The 20,000-nt window shown below is 37.2% G+C and overlaps 1 protein-coding gene across 2 annotated transcripts in view; it reads right to left on the bottom strand.

Annotated features, from left to right (window-relative positions):
- LOC133578904 (netrin receptor UNC5C-like) overlaps positions 1 to 20,000 on the bottom strand; it is a 637,428-nt gene that overhangs the window by 265,805 nt on the left and 351,623 nt on the right. For both annotated transcript variants that reach the window (XM_061933431.1, XM_061933438.1), the window contains exon 3: positions 14,814 to 14,957. In XM_061933431.1, coding sequence (XP_061789415.1) covers positions 14,814 to 14,957 — 144 coding nt within the window. The remainder of the gene's footprint in view (positions 1 to 14,813; positions 14,958 to 20,000) is intronic.

Raw genomic sequence — 20,000 nt, 5'->3', positions numbered from 1 at the left:
TATATATATATATATATATATATATATATATACCAGAGGTGGGACCAAGTCATTGTTTTGTAAGTCACAAGTAAGTCTCAAGTCTTTGCCCTCAAGTCCGAGTCAAGTCCCGAGTCAAGACAGGCAAGCCCCGAGTCAAGTCCAAAGTCAAGACTGGAAAGTCTCAAGTCAAGTCCTAAGTCCTGCATTTTGAGTTTCGAGTCCTTTCAAGTCCTTTTAACCACAGACTAATATATTAACACAGATTGTGTATGCTTTTCAAACGCTGTATTTATTTATTAAAACAAGTGCATTATAAATTGCAGGAAAGAAAATTGTGCTGACATTGCACTTTATAATAGCACTATTAACCAGTCATTTTAAACATTAACTCATTCCTTTACAGAACAAACACATTGAAAAATAAAGTGCAAATGTACTTATTTGTACAAAAGTGTTAACATTGAAAAAACATGACATATACGTGAACATAACAAAAAAGTTTTACTTTTTATATGTCAGGGCCCTATGCTGCATTGCATTTGCAAAAGACCAAATTAGACAAGAGTCTGTCAGTCATTTGTGCACGATGGGGGCGTAGTATGATGCCGCCATGGCTGAAAACTCGCTCCACTGGAGCACTGGAGGCAGGCACTGCCAAGACTCTCATGGCCACTCGTAACAGTGAAGGAAGAGTCTTCATGTTCAATGCCCAGAACAAAAGGGGGGAGAGAGTTGTTTTGGGTTGGTGCACTACTTGTAAGTGTATCTTGTGTTTTTTATGTTGATTTAATTAAAAAAGGAAAAAAAAAAAATATACATTTCTTGTGCGGCCCGATATCAATCGATCCACGGACCAATACCGGGCCGCGGCCCGGTGGTTGGGGACCACTGAGGTAAACAACCAACAGTATGTCAGAAAGCTAGCTAAAACGGTACACATATTCATAATATAGTATACATTTTAACTGACCTTTATTTTACTATTTTTGTCTTTTTTTAGGTGGCTAAAATACGCGGTGCTGCTGACGTCTAACGTTACGTGTGATATATTGACTAACGTAACCCTGCTTAAAAAAATCACTGAACAAAAAGTATGAATAAGGTAGTGAACTGCAACAGATTCTCGTGTTTGCAATAACGTTATAACGTTAGCAGTGAGTTTACAGCCTCACTGATTTAACTACACAGCAAATAAAAGTCACGTTACTTAGCCAATAAACGTTATCTTACTTTCAAAACTTACCGTTCTTTGTGCAACTTCAAATGCCGGACGAAGTTGGAAGTTGTTGCCTCTCCATCAGTAATTTTCGAACCGCATGTGTTGCATACTGCAAACCGTTTTGTGTTGACCACCTCGTAATTTTTATACCCAAACAAAATTATTTTAGGTATCATTTTTTGTTCACTGGCGTGTGGTTTGGACATGTCTTCTTCGTTGGTTGTCCTGCAATTTGATTGGATGAATGCTGTGTGATGAAAACAAAGTAGATCTAATTTGATTGGCTGTTGTACTGACAGCACACCAGCTGACACACGCAACGCTGATAGACAAGTACACAATGAAAAATACGGAGCGCTCCCGAATAACTTTTTCATCTTTGGGTTTTGGGGAAAGTAGCAAGTCATGTCAAGTCATGTCAATTCAAAAGGCTCAAGTCCAAGTGAAGTCACAAGTCATTGATGTTAAAGTCTAAGTCGAGTTGCAAGTCTTTTTACATTTTGTCAAGTCGAGTCTAAAGTCATCAAATTCATGACTCGAGTCTGACTCGAGTCCAAGTCATGTGACTCGAGTCCACACCTCTGATATATACATACATATATATGTGTATGTATAAATGTGTATATATATACACATATATATACACACATATATGTATATATATATACATATATAAATACACATTTATATATATGTATACATATATACATACACATTTATATATATATATATATATATATATATATATATATATATATATATATATATACATATATGTATACATATATATATATATATATATATATATATATATATATATATATATATATATATATATATGTGTGTAAGTATGCTATTAAAAAAATACAACGAGCAAAGGATGAGCAAAATAACTAATGACACAAAATTATACAAAAATTCTAAAATGGTACAAAAACACTATTTTTAACTAACCAACAGGGTTAAAAACATCACCTCTCGCCTTTCCCATTCTAGGTTTGTAAAAGATTTTAAAAAAAAAACCTCCTGTATACACCGCATCTTTGTCCAGATCCTCACCAAAAAATGTCACCATTTTTTTCCTATCTACAAAGTTGTGTGGAAATACGTTTTGTATTCTTCACAAAAATACTCGCTCAGTGATTTACTATTTTACATTTGAAAATGATCGCTGTGAAAAGACATCAAAACCAGTGGGGGACCAAAAATTGACAGAGAGTTGTGTTTGTTTCAAAGTAAAGGTAATGATGGCAATGGTAGCTGGTTACTTAATCTACGCTGCAGGTAAATCCTCAATTTCTTTGCTTTATCCAGACACGACTCAAGGAGAGTTGTTGTTTTGAACAAAAACAGCACATTTGCTGGCGACATAGATTAGACTGTCTGGACTGCTGATTACTATTCACACGCGTGTCTCAGAAGAAGGTGGCACGACAAATTGCCTTCATGTGAAATGTGTGTGTGTGCGTGCAACCTTGACACGATGCTAATCCATCCAAGGAGAAACACTTGACCACAAATGGCTGCAGGGCTAAAGAGCATGACTGACACTGCATGCACATTTCACTTACTTATCTGTGCTTTATGAATTATATTTATGCATCAGTTTAATAGGCTTTTGAGTTCATACCTAATTCTGGACTTGACATATTAATAAGCTAAACGTAATGTTATTTAAACAGCGCACGTATGCATGTGAATGGAAATGCGATAGTGAAAGTGAGCAGAAAAAAGGACAGTGCATACGGGAAGAGCAAAACGAGGTAGAAGAAGCATGCAGATGAAAAAAAAAAAAAAGAGGAAATGCTGAGTTGCTATAAAAGGTGTTGCGCTAGAAAAAAAAAAAAAAAAAACGGTGCTCAGCAAGCTCGAGCTGCCACTGAGCATTTTAATCACACCACTGGATCCAAATAGGAGACGAAGGCCCGCTAAGGTCAGGGGGTTGGGTCCATTTTGCACGTGAAAAAGGTCAATCCTGCAGGGAGTGTCATCACATGTGAGGTAAGAGTGTCAATGCCCATGACACGGAGGAAAAAAAAGAGGATGCGGACTGAAAAAATTGACATTTGCGTTGCATACGCCTGCAGAATGTAATCAAGTCCTATATAAAACACCTGGGCCTTTCAAAGATAATAATAATAATAATAATAATAATAATAATACATTTTATTTATAAAGCGCCTTTCTGGGCACTCAAGGACACCGTACAAAATCACAACATCCATCCATCCATCTTCTTCCGCTTATCCGAGGTCGGGTCGCGGGGGCAGCAGCCTAAGCAGGGAAGCCCAGACTTCCCTCTCCCCAGCCACTTCGTCCAGCTCTTCCTGTGTGACCCCGAGGCGTTCCCAGGCCAGCCGGGAGACATAGTCTTCCCAACGTGTCCTGGGTCTTCCCCGCGGCCTCCTACCGGTCGGACGTGCCCTAAACACCTCCCTAGGGAGGCGATCGGGTGTCATCCTGACCAGATGCCCGAACCACCTCATCTGGCTCCTCTCGATGTGGAGGAGCAGCGGCTTTACTTTGAGCTCCCCCCGGATGGCAGAGCTTCTCACCCTATCTCTAAGGGAGAGCCCCGCCACCCGGCGGAGGAAACTCATTTCGGCCGCTTGTACCCGTGATCTTGTCCTTTCGGTCATAACCCAAAGCTCATGACCATAGGTGAGGATGGGAACGTAGATCGACCGGTAAATTGAGAGCTTTGCCTTCCGGCTCAGCTCCTTCTTCACCACAACGGATCGATACAGCGTCCGCATTACTGAAGACGCCACACCGATCCGCCTGTCGATCTCACGATCCACTCTTCCTCCACTCGTGAACAAGACTCCGAGGTACTTGAACTCCTCCACTTGGGGCAAGATCTCCTCCCCAACCCGGAGATGGCACTCCACCCTTTTCCGGGCGAGAACCATGGACTCGGACCTGGAGGTGCTGATTCTCATCCCAGTCGCTTCACACTCAGCTGTGAACCGATCCAGTGAGAGCTGAAGATCCTGGCCAGATGATGCCATCAGGACCACATCATCTGCAAAAAGCAGAGACCTAATCCTGCAGCCACCAAACCAGATCCCCTCAACGCCTTGACTGCGCCTAGAAATTCTGTCCATAAAAGTTATGAACAGAATCGGTGACAAAGGGCAGCCTTGGCGGAGTCCAACCCTCACTGGAAACGTGTCCGACTTACTACCGGCAATGCGGACCAAGCTCTGACACTGATCATACAGGGAGCGGACCGCCACAATCAGACAGTCCGATACCTCATACTCTCTGAGCACTCCCCACAGAACTTCCCGAGGGACACGGTCGAATGCCTTCTCCAAGTCCACAAAACACATGTAGACTGGTTGGGCAAACTCCCATGCACCCTCAAGGACCCTGCCGAGAGTATAGAGCTGGTCCACAGTTCCACGACCAGGACGAAAACCACACTGTTCCTCCTGAATCCGAGGTTCGACTATCCGGCGTAGCCTCCTCTCCAGTACACCTGAATAGACCTTACCGGGAAGGCTGAGGAGTGTGGTCCCACGATAGTTAGAACACACCCTCCGGTTCCCCTTCTTAAATCACAACAATAAAATCAAATTGGATAAAAAAAACAAACAACAACAAAGCGAAAAGAAAAGATGATTACAATGAATAAGCAGTCAGGAATAGGTGTGTTTTGAATCTTGATTTGAAGAGGGATATTGAATCTATGTTGCGAAGGTCTGGTGGTAAAGATTTCCAAAGATGTGGGGCAGAGCGGCTGAAAGCTCGGGCACCCATGGTGGACAGTTTAAATCATGGGTGTCAAACTCTGGCCCGCGGGCCAAATTAATTTCACTTGGCCCTTGAGGCGATATCAAATTAACACTAAAGCTGGCCCGCCGATCCTCCCGGGAGTCATCCAAATGCCAGCCAGCCAGCCCAACGAGTGCTGGCCCAGTCACATAAAATGTGCGGCTTCTGCACGCACACCCACTAGAATGCAACGCATACTTCATCAACAGCGATACAGGTCACACTGAGGGTACCCGAATAAAAAACTTTAACACTGTTAGAAATATACGCCACACTGTGAATCCACACTAAACAAGAATGGCAAACACATTTCGGGAGAACATCCGCACCGTAACACAACATAAACACAACAGAACAAATACCCAGAATCCTTTGCAGCACTAACTCTTCCAGGACGCTACAAAATACACCCCCCACACACATACACCTTGTAGCGTCCCGGAAGAGTTAGTGCTGCAAAGGGTTCTGGTTTGGTGTGGATTCACAGTGTGGCGTATATTTCTAATAGTGCCGAATAAAAAACTTTAACACTGTTCACGTTGTGACGTCACATCGGGAAGCAATCCGCCATTTTCTCACTTTCGTTGGTGTGTTGTCGGAGGGTGTAACAACACGAACAGGGACGGATTCAAGTTGCACCAGTGGCCCAAAGATGCGAAAGTGGCAAGAAATTGGACGAAATTTGTTCAAAATACGAGGGTGTGGGGAAAACCGACAAAATGGTCAGTCGTTTGTTCGACGAAATGGTCAGTCGTTTGTTCCGCACACTTTACCGACGAAAGCTATGCTACGACAGAGATGGCAAGAATGTGTGGATATCCTGCGACACTCAAAGCAGATGCATTTCCAACGATAAAGTCAAAGAAATCTGCCGCCAGACCCCCATTGAATCTGCCGGAGTGTGTGAGCAATTCAGGGACAAAGGACCTCGGTAGCACGGCAAGCTATGGCGGCAGTTTGTTCCCGCAGACGAGCAAGCTAAACCCCCTGGATGTCTTGGCTCACACCGTCCCTTATGCCACCGAAGATGATCAAGAGAAGAATATCGACCCTAGCTTCCCTGGCTTGCTGACATCAACTCCAAAACTGGACAGATCAGCTTTCAGGAAAAGAGAGCGGATGAGGGTATGTCTACAGAATATATTAATTGATGAAAACTGTATTCATTACTCGCGGTTTTACTTAAATTATTATACATAAACTGTGTTTACCAATAATTTAGCTTAAAAACATTTATTTTTTTCAATCATTCGAGTACATTCGGGTAGTCTTGTGTAATGCAGTATTTTGCGTCTATTTAGGTATGGTTAACCTGAGTGCTGAAATCGTGGAAAAATATATGTTCTTAGCGCGCCTGAAATGGGCTGTCTGCACTCTCAAAGTGCATGTTGTTGCCAAATGTATTTCATATGCTGTAAACCTAGTTCATAGTTGTTAATTTCCTTTAATGCCAAACAAACACATACCAATCGTTGGTTAGAAGGCGATCGCCGAATTCGTCCTCGCTTTCTCCCGTGTCGCTGGCTGTCGTGTCGTTTTCGTCGGTTTCGCTTGCATACGGTTCAAACCGATATGGCTCAATAGCTTCAGTTTCTTCTTCAATTTCGTTTTCGCTACCTGCCTCCACACTACAACCATCCGTTTCAATACATGCGTAATCTGTTGAATCGCTTAAGCCGCTCAAATCCGAGTCTGAATCCGAGCTAATGTCGCTATACTTTGCTGTTCTATCCGCCATGTTTGTTTGTATTGGCATCACTATGTGACGTCACAGGAAAATGGACGGGTGTATATAACGATGGTTAAAATCAGGCACTTTGAAGCTTTTTTTAGGGATATTGCGTGATGGGTAAAATTTTGAAAAAAACTTCGAAAAATAAAATAAGCCACTGGGAACTGATTTTTAATGGTTTTAACCCTTCTGAAACTGTGATAATGTTCCCCTTTAAAAAAAAAATAATGCACTTTGTGACTTCAATAATAAATATGGCAGTGCCGTGTTGGCACTTTTTTCCCATGACTTGAGTTGAAGTTGTTCTCTTATTTTGGAAAACCTTGTTTTTGATTGATTGATTGAAACTTGTATTAGTAGATTACACAGTACAGTACATATTCCGTACAATTGACCACTAAATGGCAACACCCTAATAAGTTTTTCAACTTGTTTAAGTCGGGGGTCCACGTTAATCAATTCATGGTAAAGTTACATTGTTTAATGCATCACAACAAAATCAGGCATAATAATGTGTTAATTCCACGACTGTATATATTGGTTGATATCGGAATCGGTAATTAAGAGTTGGACAATATCGGAATATTGGACATCTCTACTTATTTTCAATGGCAAATGTTGACAGGTATGAGTTAATCTTGAAAACTTTTGCCTGGATTTGAAAGGCATGTTTTTTTTCAATACGTATGATTAATTATTTGGTTAAATTGCGGTAGGAAGTGTTGGCCCCTCAGTATGTTATCGCGTTTGTTGCTCGCTGAGGCTTTGATGAACTTTTACATGTACAGTGCATCTCCCAGCATGCATCATGCCTGGGCCCGTGCCAAAAACAGCACATCACCCAGCCATCACTGCACCCCAGAGAGGACTTACAGCGCTGGAGAATGTTGTTAACGTGGCTAAGACGGATGCGTCTGACACACACACTGAGGGAAACAATCCTCGCAAAAAGCAAAGCTACGCAAAGAACTACAATAACGGCCTCTCGGCACGGTAACAGTCTCTAAATCTTACCGCTAGAATTAAGTGAGAACAGCTGCGGTCCAATACTGAACTATGCTTACTGTAAGTCTTAGGTCCCTATAAAGATGTGTTATTTTATCTGTAATATAATGATCATACAGTTCCACAATGTTACTTTATGATTCAAGGGGGGGAGGACATTTTGGACGTCGTGATTTATTTCACTGTTTTAATCTTTAATAGTGTTGTCCTCATACCAAAAATGTAATTTGTTACTTTTATAAATAAAGGGGACCACAAAAATGCATTATTGGCTTTGTTTTAACAACAATCTTAGGGTACATTAAACATATGTTTCTTATTGCAAGTTTGTCCTTAAATAAAATAGTGAACATACAAGACAACTTGTCTTTTAGTAGTAAGTAAACAAACAAAGACTCCTAATTTAGTCTGCTGACATATGCAGTAACATATTGTGTCATTTATACACCTATTATTTTGTCAACATTATTAAGGACAAGTGGTAGAAAATGAATGATTAATCTACTTGTTTACTTTTAATTTCTGCTTATTTTCTCTTTTAAAGGCCAACTGAAATGCAATTTTCTTATTTAAATGGGGATAGCAGGTCCATTCTATGTGTCATACTTGATCATTTCGCGATATTGCCATATTTTTGCTGAAAGGATTTAGTAGAGAACATCGACGATAAAGTTCGCAACTTTTGGTCGCCTTGCCTGTACCGGAAGTAGCAGACGATATGCGCGTGACGTCACAGGTTGTGGAGCTCCTCACATCTGCACATTGTTTACAATCGTGGCCACCAGCAGCGAGAGCGATTCGGACCGAGAAAGCGACAATTTTCCCATTAATTTGAGCGAGGATAAAATATTTGTGGATGAGGAAAGTGAGAGTGAAGGACTAGAGGGCAGTGGGAGCGATTCAGATAGGGAAGATGCTGTGAGAGGCGGGTGGGACCTGATATTCAGCTGGGAATGACTGAAACAGTAAATAAACACAAGACATATATATACTCTATTAGCCACAACACAACCAGGCTTATATTTAATATGCCACAAATTAATCCCGCATAACAAACACCGTCCATATAACCCGCCAATACAACTCAAACACCTGCACAACACACTCAATCCCACAGCCCAAAGTACCGTTCACCTCCCCAAAGTTCATACAGCACATATATTTCCCCAAAGTCCCCAAAGTTACGTACGCGACATGCACATAGCGGCACGCACGTACGGGCAAACGATCGGATGTTTGGAAGCCGCAGCTGCATGCGTACTCACGGTACCGCGTCTGCGTATCCAACTCAAAGTCCTCCTGGTAAGAGTCTCTGTTGTCCCAGTTCTCCACAGGCCAATGGTAAAGCTTGACTGTCATCTTTCGGGAATGTAAACAATGAAACACCGGCTGTGTTTGTGTTGCTGCAGCCGCCCGCAATAAACCGCTTCCCACCTACAGCTTTCTTCTTTGCTGTCTCCATTGTTCATTGAACAAATTGCAAAAGATTCACCAACACAGACGTCCAGAATACTGTGGAATTTTGCGATGAAAACAGACGACTTAATAGCTGGCCACCATGCTGTCCCAAAATGTCCTCTACAATCCGTGACGTCACGTTTTCAGTTTACTGTACTGTGCCAACTGTACTACTATATGAGTACGTGTTTTCTATTGTTTCATTGAAAATAAAACAGCAAAGTCCATTTGGCTGTCATCTGTTTTAATTATGAGACACAATTCTGTCAAAGTCATGACTTTTTTTTTTCATGCTTAAAATAAGAAATTATTACTTTAAAAAAGTTGTTTTATACTTGTGAGTGTTGACGACACAGCTTTGCAACAGTTGATATTCTAGTTTCAAGCATGTTTTACTCAATATAGGTCATCAAATCTCAGCTACAAGCTATAATATCTTACTGAGATAATGTGTATTTATAATATGTTGTACAAAAGACATTTCATCATTTTCGGAAGTTCATCTTGTACTTGACATTGTTTATAGGGTTAGGCGCAATAAGGGTTCAACTTCAGCCTAAACCCTTTCGGTCTGCAACATTTTCATTTTCAATCTATGAATGTACAACTGTTTGTTTATTTTGTTGACCATTGACCGAAGAATAATAAACTACATTTAATTTAATAAAGATAATTTAGGACCAAAACCCTTAAAACAAGTAAAACACTCTAACATAACATCTGCTTAGTGAGAAGAATTATCTTATCAGACAGAAAATAGAGAAAATGTTGATATTTAATCTTACTTAGATTTCAGTTTTTGCAATGTGCTTGGCACTCAGCATTTAGGGTTGGAATTGGAGGTTAAATCACCAAAAATTATTCCCGGGCGTTGCCACCGCTGCTGCCCACTGCTCCCCTCACCTCCCAGGGGGTGATCAAAGGTGATCGGTCAAATGCAGAGAATAATCTCGTGAGACAATCATTGGTACTTAACTTTAACTCTGTTGACAAAAAAAACAAAAACTGAATCAACAGTGCCTCTGCTGGTTAAAACCAGTAGTGCACTCTTTTGACTCAGTCGTGATCAATCAACAGCCAATGAAACGCGCAATCCACAGAATTGGTAGTAAAAAACCCGCCATAAAACCGATGGGTTACGAAGGTTGTGTACAGTCCTACTAACAAGCAAATGAAAAGAGTGTAGGTCTTAAAAGCATGTAAGTAAGTGTATAAATAAAGCAAGCGATAGCCTTTACGAGAGAAGCCGCGTGGTTAATATTTAAAAAGAAGTCTGAGAGTGATGGATGTCCTCCTGCAGCGTCAATAGTAAGAGCCATTTGGGAGTCGAGCGTCTGGTGGAATGATAGCGTCTACAATGCAGGATGTGAGGCTCCATCGCCGGGCACACCCCTGAGGTCGCTCAAGCAGAACCCGGTCCGGTAAAAAAAAGAAAAAACTGCGTAGACGGGGATAGGTTATTGGTTATTTCTTCTCAGATTCACCTCGCTCTGACCGGAGCCATCTGACAAGACCCACTTGTCTTATACGGCTGAACGGAGCGGAGCAATGGCGCTTGCACAATGAGCGCCGCGGGTCCGTCTCTCCGGCCAGCCGAGGAACGATCCGTCGGGTTATACGACGGCTCGAGCTGCTGTAAAGCAACTCCGTGGGCTCTTCTGGCCTTCCGCTTGTGGGAATGAAGCTGAGGTTTAACAATGCTAAAAATGATTTCCCTATGTGACCATGTGGAGTATTTAGGGACACACTTTAGACCACACCGTCATCTTATTGAGGCTTAGTGACCCTCCTCCCAGGCGGCCTATGAGCTTCTACACTGCAACCTATCAACACGCCGCAGACAAGAGAAACCACTAAGGAGCTTACTTACTGTACTGCTCGGAAAAAAGTTACTTTTTTAAGTCTCACAGGGTCAGGGCCTCTATAGGCAAAACAGGCGCTACCACATGGGCTCAGGATCAGAAAACCACTGTCGGTAACTGCAGTTCGTCGCTACATCTGTAAGTGCAAAACTCTATTATGCAAAGCGGAAGCCGTTTATCAACAACACCCAGAAACGCTGGGCCCAAGCTTATCTAAGATGGACTTAAAGTTAAAGTGCCAATGATTGTCAAACACACACTAGGTGTGGCGAAATTATTCTCTGCATTTGACCCATCACCCTTGATCACCCCCCTGGGAGGTGAGGGGAGCAGTGAGCAGCAGTTGTGGCCACGCCCGGGAATCATTTTGGTGATTTAACCCCCCCAATTCCAACCCTTGATGCTGAGTGCCAAGCAGGGAGGTAATGGGTCCCATTTTTATAGTCTTCGGTATGACTCGGCCGGGATTTGAACTTTCAACCTACCGATCTCAGGGCGGACACTCTAACCACAGGACCACTGAGTAGGATATGTAGGATATAAAGGATCGTGTATCGAACACCTCGGTCTCCTTACGCATCCTCGCTCACCCATGCGGACTGGACACTGGCCGAGAGTTAGTTTGTTGGGTCTGCTCCTGTCTCTGGCCATGCTCCCCTCACCCCAGCAGACGATGGTATGGAAATACTTAATTAATCGTAGTAAAAGAGTGCGGGTACTAGACTGGCAGAGCAAATGACAACACTTTATAAGACATTTTAACGCAAACTCATCCCGAACCTTGAAATTGAATTTTTTTTTGTACCTTGAAAATCATTTTTTTCTTTGAAAATCATTTTTTACCTTGAAAATCATTTTTTACCTTGAAAAAAAAAATGTACCTTGAAAAATTGTTTACCTTGAAAATCATTTTTTACCTTGAAAATCATTTTTAACCTTGAAAAAAAAAATTTACCTTGAAAATTTTTTTTTACCTTGAAAATCCTTTTTTTTACCTTGAAAATCATTTTTTACCTTGAAAATCATTTTTCACCTTGAAAATCATTTTTTACCTTGAAAATCATGTTTTACTTTTTAAATTTTTTTTTACCTTTTTTCAAAAAAATTAAACTTTTTTTAAACTTTTTTTTAAAACTTTTTTTTTTTAATTTTTTTTAATTTTTAATTTTTTTTTAAATTTTCTTTAATTTTTTAATTTTTTTTTAAATTTGTCTAAATTTTTTTAAATTTTTTAAAATGTTTTAAATTTTTTTAAATTTTTTAAATTTTTCTAAATTTAAAAAAAAAATGTTTACATTTTTTTAAATTAAAAAAAAAAAAATTACCCTAACCCTAATCCTAACCCTAACCCGGGAATCGTTTTGGTGATTTAACCCCTCCAATTCCAACCCTTGATGCTGAGTGCCAAGCAGGGATGTAATGGGTCCCATTTTTATAGTCTTCGGTATGACTCGGCCGGGATTTGAACTCACAACCTACCGATCTCAGGGCGGACACTCTAACCACAAGGCCACTGAGTAGGATATGTAGGATATAAATGAGTGTGCATCAAACACCTCGGTCTCCTTACGCATCCTTACGACTGGACACTGGCCGAGAGTTAGTGGGCGACCGAGGGTGGAGTCGGCTCTCTTGGTTGCTTTGTTTGGCATTGGGTCTTTATTAGTCATTATTAAGTACTTATTAATGCCTTATTCTGCATGGCCTTATTATACAACCAGGAAGCCATTAACTAAGAGTCTTCCCTCAATAACCTCAGAATTATTGCTTATTAGTAACCCTAACCCTAACCCTTATATGTTCCCCTGGTGTCCAAATAACTCTAAATTAAGTCTTTGTTACTGAGAATATGTTCCCCATACTAAAGTGTTACCAATATTTTGGAACGCTGAATACAACTAAATAAGTGCATTTTTAAGTAAGACTAACATTTTTAGAGTGTAATAAGTCTATTATTTTTTTAATAACTTTGTTATTCTGAAGCTAACCAAAAATTAATAAGATATTAATGCAACTTCTTGAACAAATGCGATAGAACACGGATAGATGGATTAAAATGCATGAGAATGTTTTTAATTTTGAACGTTATTTTTAACACTGTGATTACCAGCGGAATCATTTGTTACATATCGTGTTAAGCAATGTCAGCTAAGATTTATCTGAGAGCCAGATGCAGTCATCAAAAGAGCCACACCTGGCTCTAGAGCAATAGGTTCCCTACCCCTGATATAGACTGTATAAACTTGACAAACAATCAGTGTTGGGACTAACGCGTTACAAAGTAACGCGTTACTGTAACACCGTTATTTTCTGCGGTAACTAGTAGTCTAACACGTTATTTTTTATATTCAGTAACTCAGTTACCATTACTACATGATGCGTTACTGCGTTATTTTACGTAATTTGATATATAGTATCGGCTAGAAACTGAGAAGATCTGAGTGTGTTTTATTGCTGCGGTGTCGTCCTTCTGAATGTTTCTGTGTCACAAGGAAGAGGCGCGCACGCTGTGTGTGGGTGTGTATGTGTGGGCTGGGGGGCGTGTCTGTGTTTACTAATAAGACATGGCGGAGCCGAAGCCGAGTTTCTTAACATGGAGATATTCTCACTACTTTTCTTTTGTCGAGCACAAATAAAAAAACATTTTAGTTAAATGTAAGTTGTGTATTGGATCAAAGATCCTATCTACTGCCCAAAACAGCAATTCAAATCTGCAGAAACAGCTACAAAAGCAACATGCTTCGACGAAGCTAGTAAAGAGAGACACACAGCGGCTGTATTTTAACGGAGGGACTGCGAGCCAGGACAACATTGATAGAGCCATTGCAGCGTATGTGCTAGAAGACATGCAGGCTATTTCTACAGAGGAGTCACCCGCTTTCAGGCAGCTGGACGCAGTGGACAGTGAGTACATAAACATGGAAAGCAAGCTAAAGAAAACACTCCAAACTCTGCCTCTGCTCATCATTCATCACTGAAGGTACACACACTCTGTCAATTCTCTTATATACTCTTTCATTCTAGACTTCTAGAGTGTTTGATTATCACATCACTCTAAATGTATAGACTATAAAGTTCACAATCATAAAGAGGAATCCTAGTGGGCCAGGCCAATCTTTCCTTTTCTCTAAACTAAAAGTGGGGAAATGCGTAGAGTGTTCTGGGCTTCAGTACAGTGTTGATCTCATGAAGACATGATTTTATTTCACAATTCCTTGAGAGAAAAAAAGATACTGTATAGCAGTATGTGTGCTGTATATAGTGACATGACATATAATCATGTCATGTGTGCCTTCCTTGGGTGAAGCCAGGTTTGCAGCTATGTTGTTATTATGCTGTTTGTTACTTATGTATGTTATGTTGCAGCTATTATAAAATAGCTTTGTCAATTTGTTCTGGCCCAAAATAAATTGGCCCTTTGTAACATATCTTTGTCTTTGTCTTTGTGTGTTGCATGTAGACCACATTGCTTAGCAGAGTTCAGTGATGCAAATGCATATCAAGTTGATCAACAGATTGTATTATTCTCCAGTGCAATAACAGTACTGAAATGAAGGCTAAAAGGGCATTAATGGAAGCCTTTTTTTTTTTTTAAATTTTAAAGTAACTAAATAGTTACTTTTCACAGTAACGCATTAATTTTTGGTGTAAGTACCTGAGTTAGTAACTGAGTTACTTTTGAAATAAAGTAGCTAATAACTGTAACTAGTTACTGGTTTTCAGTAACTAACCCAACACTGCAAATAATGATTTATAAAATCGAGTTTGTACTCACATGCGATGCGTACGTGCGCTTTGCGACTCTTGGTGGTCCCAGCAGAGCTCCAGGCTACACACTGACACCAGTAATCTTCGGGTCCAAAAAGCTCCTCCACCTGCTGCCTTGTTATTTCTATACTGGCTTCCCTCACCACCAGACCTGCAAAGCACAGCAAACTTTATATTACTTACAAAGGAAGACATGAAGATTATATATATATATATATATATATATATATATATATATATATATATATATATATATGTACATACATGTATGTACCATTAATGATGAAAGGTACATACAGTTTTGGAGCAACATATGTTGCCATCCAAGCAACGTCTTTTTCATGGACGCCCCTGCTTATTTCAGCAAGACAATGCCAAGCCACATTCTGCCCGTGTTACAATAACGTGGCTACGCAGTAAAAATAAATAAAAATTAAATCATATTTTTTTATGAATAATAATTACAATAATCAACATAAATACAATAATACAATAGTAGTAATAATAGTATCAATAGCAGAAAATAAAATAAAATAATAGGATTATTGCGATTGGTATTGGTATTTTTTTTGTTGCTTAGATGGAATTGTTAGAGCAAAAACTTAAAAATAATAATAATTACAATGAAAGGAATTACACAATAAACAAAAAAAACCTTACAATTAACAAATCAAAGACTAACAAAGAATATTGAATAACAAAATAAATAAAATAATAAAATTAATAAAAACAAAATAATATTTTTTTTTATGAATAATGATTACAATAATCAACATAAATACAATAATACAATAGTAGTAATAATAGTATAAATAGCAGAAAATAAAATAAAATAATAGGATTATTGCGATTGCTATTGGCATTTTTTCTTTGTTGCTTGGATGGAATTGTTAGAGCAAAAAATAAAAAAAAACAATAATAATTACAAAGAAAGGAATTACACAATAAACAAAATAGGCCTTGCAATTAACAAATCAAAGACTAACAAATAATATTAAATAACAACATAAATAAAATAATAAAAATAAATAAGAAACAAAATATTTTTTATGAATAATAATTACAATAATCAACATAAATACAATAATACAATAGTAGTACTAATAGTATAAATAGCAGAAAATAAAAATAAAATAATAGGATTATTGCGATTGCTATTGGTATTTTTTTCTTTGTTGCTTAGATGGAATTGTTAGAGCAAAAAATAAAAAATAATAATAATTACAAATAAAGGAATTACACAATAAACAAAATAGGCCTTGCAATTAACAAATCAAAGACTAACAAATAATATTAAATAACAAAATAAATAAAATAATAAAAATAAATAAAAACAAAATATTTTTTTATGAATAATCATTACAATAATCAACATAAATACAATAATACAATAGTAGTATTAATAGTATAAATAGCAGAAAATAAAATAAAATAATAGGATTATTGCGATTGGTATTGCTATTTTTTCTTTGTTGCTAAGATGGAATTGTTAGAGCAAAAAATAAAAAATAATAATAATTACAAAAAAGGAATTACACAATAAACAAAATAGGCCTTGGAATTAACAAATCAGTGACTAACAAATAATATTAAATAACAAAATAAATAAAATAATTAAAAAAAAAAATTTATTTTTTTTTTATGAATAATAATTACAATAATCAACATAAATACAACAATACAATAGTAGTACTAATAGTATAAATAGCAGAAAATAAAATAAAATAATAGGATTATTGCGATTGGTATTGGTATTTTTTCTTTTGTTGCTTAGATGGAATTGTTAGAGCAAAAAATAAAAAATAATAATAATTACAAAGAAAGGAATTACGCAATGAAGAAAATAGGCCTTGCAATTAACAAATCAAAGACTAACAAATAATATTAAATAACAAAATAAATAAAATAATTAAAAAAAAAAAATTAAAAAAAAATTTATGAATAATAATTACAATAATCAACTTAAATACAATAATACAATAATAGTAATAATAGCATAAATAGCAGAAAATAAATAAAATAATAGGATTATTGCAATTGGTATTTGTATTTTTTTCTTTGTTGCTAAGATGGAATTGTTAGAGCAAAAAAAAAAAGAATTACAAAGAAGGGAATTACACAATAGACAAAATAGGCCTTACAATTAAAAAATGTAAGACTAACAAAGAATATTGAATAACAAAATAAATAAAATAATACAAATAAATAAAAACGAAATAATTTTTTTATGAATAATGATTACAATAATCAACATAAATACAATAATACAATAGTAGTAATAATAGTATAAATAGCAGAAAATAAAATAAAATAATAGGATTATTGCGATTGCTATTGGGTTTTTTTTATTTGTCGCTTAGATGGAATTGTTAGAGCAAAAAATAAAAAATAATAATAATTACAAAGAAAGGAATTACACAATAAACAAAATAGGCCTTGCAATTAACAAATCAAAGACAAAAATAATATTGAATACGAAAATAAATAAAATAATACCAATAAATAAAAACAAAATACTTTTTTATGAATAATAATTACAATAATCAACATAAATACAATGATACAATAGTAGTAATAATAATATAAATAGCAGAAAATAAAATAAAATAATAGGATTATTGCAATTGGTATTGGTATTTTTTTCTTTGTTGCTAAGATGGAATTGTTAGAGCAAAAAAAAAAAAATTACAAAGAAGGGAATTACACAATAAACAAAATAGGCCTTACAATTAAAAAATCAAAGACTAACAACGAATATTGAATAACAAAATAAATAAAATAATAAAAACAAATATATAACACATATATAAGAGTAGAAGACACAATACTAATAAACTTCATGGAATTCAAGGCCATTTGAGCACTACTGAGAAAATATTATAAATAATGTAGAAAAAAATAAATAAATAAAAAGTTTTTGGATTTTTCAATTTAGTGTACGCAGGTGTGAGAATTACTGCTTTGGACAAACACATCTCAGACAGATTTTATTAAAGTCCGAATAAGAATGAGGGGTTTAAAGTAGCTTTAACCCCTCTAAGAGGAGTTAAAGTACGGAGGAGGGCTGCGGAAGAAAGATGACCTGGAGAGGAGTGAGGAATAAACGTAATATTAAGAGTACGTCCTTAAAGTAGGCAAAGAGCAAAAAGAAAAGGCTCAGTTGAGCTGAGCAAATGTTTTATGTATTAAAAGAATGATGAGGAGGAATAAGAAGCGAATGGTTAAGTACACAGACTGGAGACGAAGATTAAGAGGTGTGCGAGGCCAAATGAAAAGTTAAACCTTAAAGAAGATAAAAAATGGCTTTCAGTGAAAAGTAGCATTGGGTGGAGGGCGCGTGGGCGGACAAAAACGATCCGTGTGAGGATCTCACCGGTTTTATCCTCATCATCTCCTGGAGGACTCCTGACACAATCTGACTCCTCGCTTCTTGCAGAGAAGTTCTAACAGCTGAGGCAAAACAGGACTGAGAGCGAGGAGAGAGCCTGTAGAATTCAAGACAAACCCACGGGGAGGCAAGAGAAGCCAGCCACTGATCAAATTGTGATGGCACAGACGATGCAAAAAGTGGAACACGAGAGACAATAGAGTGCCGGAAGCCAAAGAGTAGGGACACAAAATCTGGAAAAAAAAATGCAAGAACCCCTCCCAGCAGGCGGAGAAGTGAGATTGGTTACTACGGGGGGGATGCGGCTACGGGCTAGAAAAATGGCAGCTAAAGAGGTGATTAGAAGCAGCGAGGAGTTGAACTGAGGCTGGAAAGTCAGAGTGTGCACCCTGGAGGGAAAAGTGGCAGGTCAGAAAAGAAATAACGCATCGCCAAGAGACTTTGGGCCTGATCTACTAAAAGTTTGTTGGAATCACCAAAAATGATTCCCGGGCACGGCCACCGCTGCTGCTCACTGCTCCCCTGAGCCGGCAGCGTTTCTGGGTGTTGTTGATAAATGGCTTTGGCTTTGCATAGTAGAGTTTTAACTTGCACTATTACAGATGATGCGATCAACTGTAGTTACTGACAGTGGTCTTCTGAAGTGTCCCTGAGCCCATGTGGTGATATCCTTTACACACTTTACTTCGCTTTTTGATGCAGTACCGCCTGAGGGATTGAAGTTTACGCGCATTCAATGTTGGTTTCCAGGCCTAGTTGCTTACGTGCAGTGATTTCTCCAGATTTTCTGAACCTTTTGATGATATTACAGACCATAGGTGATGAAATCCCCAAATTCCTTGCAACAGCTTGTTGAGAAATTTTGCTCAGGCATTTGTTCACAAAGTGGTGACCCTCGCCCCATCCTTGTTTGTGAGTGACTGAGCATTTCATGGAAGCTATTTTTTTTTTGTTGTTGTTATTCAATATTCTTTGTTAGTCTTTGATTTATTAATTGTAAGGCCTATTTTGTTTATTGTGTAATTCCCTTCTTTGTAATTCTTTTTTTTTTGCTCTAACAATTCCTTTTATTTTATTTTATTTTCTGCTATTTATACTATTATTACTACTATTGTGTCATTGTATTTATGTTGATTATTGTAATTATTATTCATAAAACATTTATTTTGTTTTTATTTATTTTTATTATTTTTTTATTTTGTTATTCAATATTCTTTGTTTGTCTTTGATTTGTTAATTGCAAGGCCTATTTTGTTTATTGTGTAATTCCTTTCTTTGTAAATATTATTATTTTTTTTTTTACTCTAACAATTCCATCCAAGCAACAAAGAAAAAAATACCAATAGCAATTGCAATAATCCTATTATTTTATTTTATTTGCTGCTATTTATACTATTATTACTACTATTGTGTCATTGTATTTATGTTGATTATTGTAATTATTATTCATAAAAAAGTATTCTGTTTTTATTTATATTATTTTATTTATTTTGTTATTCAATATTCTTTGTTTGTCTTTGATGTGTTAACTGCAAGGCCTATTTTGTTTATTGTGTAATTCCTTTCTTTGTAATTATTATTTTTTTATTTTTTGCTCTAACAATTCCATCCAAGCAACAAAGAAAAAAATACCAATAGCAATTGCAATAATCTTATTATTTTATTTTATTTGCTGCTATTTATACTATTATTACTACTATTGTGTCATTGTATTTATGTTGATTATTGTAATTATTATTCCAAAAAAAAAAAAATTGTTTTTATTTATTTTTTTATTTTTTTTATTTTGTTATTCAATATTCTTTG

The sequence above is a fragment of the Nerophis lumbriciformis genome, linkage group LG03 (genome assembly GCF_033978685.3).
Source record: "Nerophis lumbriciformis linkage group LG03, RoL_Nlum_v2.1, whole genome shotgun sequence".
NCBI classification, from domain to species: domain Eukaryota; kingdom Metazoa; phylum Chordata; class Actinopteri; order Syngnathiformes; family Syngnathidae; genus Nerophis; species Nerophis lumbriciformis.
Note: the sequence above shows the minus strand (reverse complement) of the source record. Positions and strands in the feature narration are given on the sequence as shown.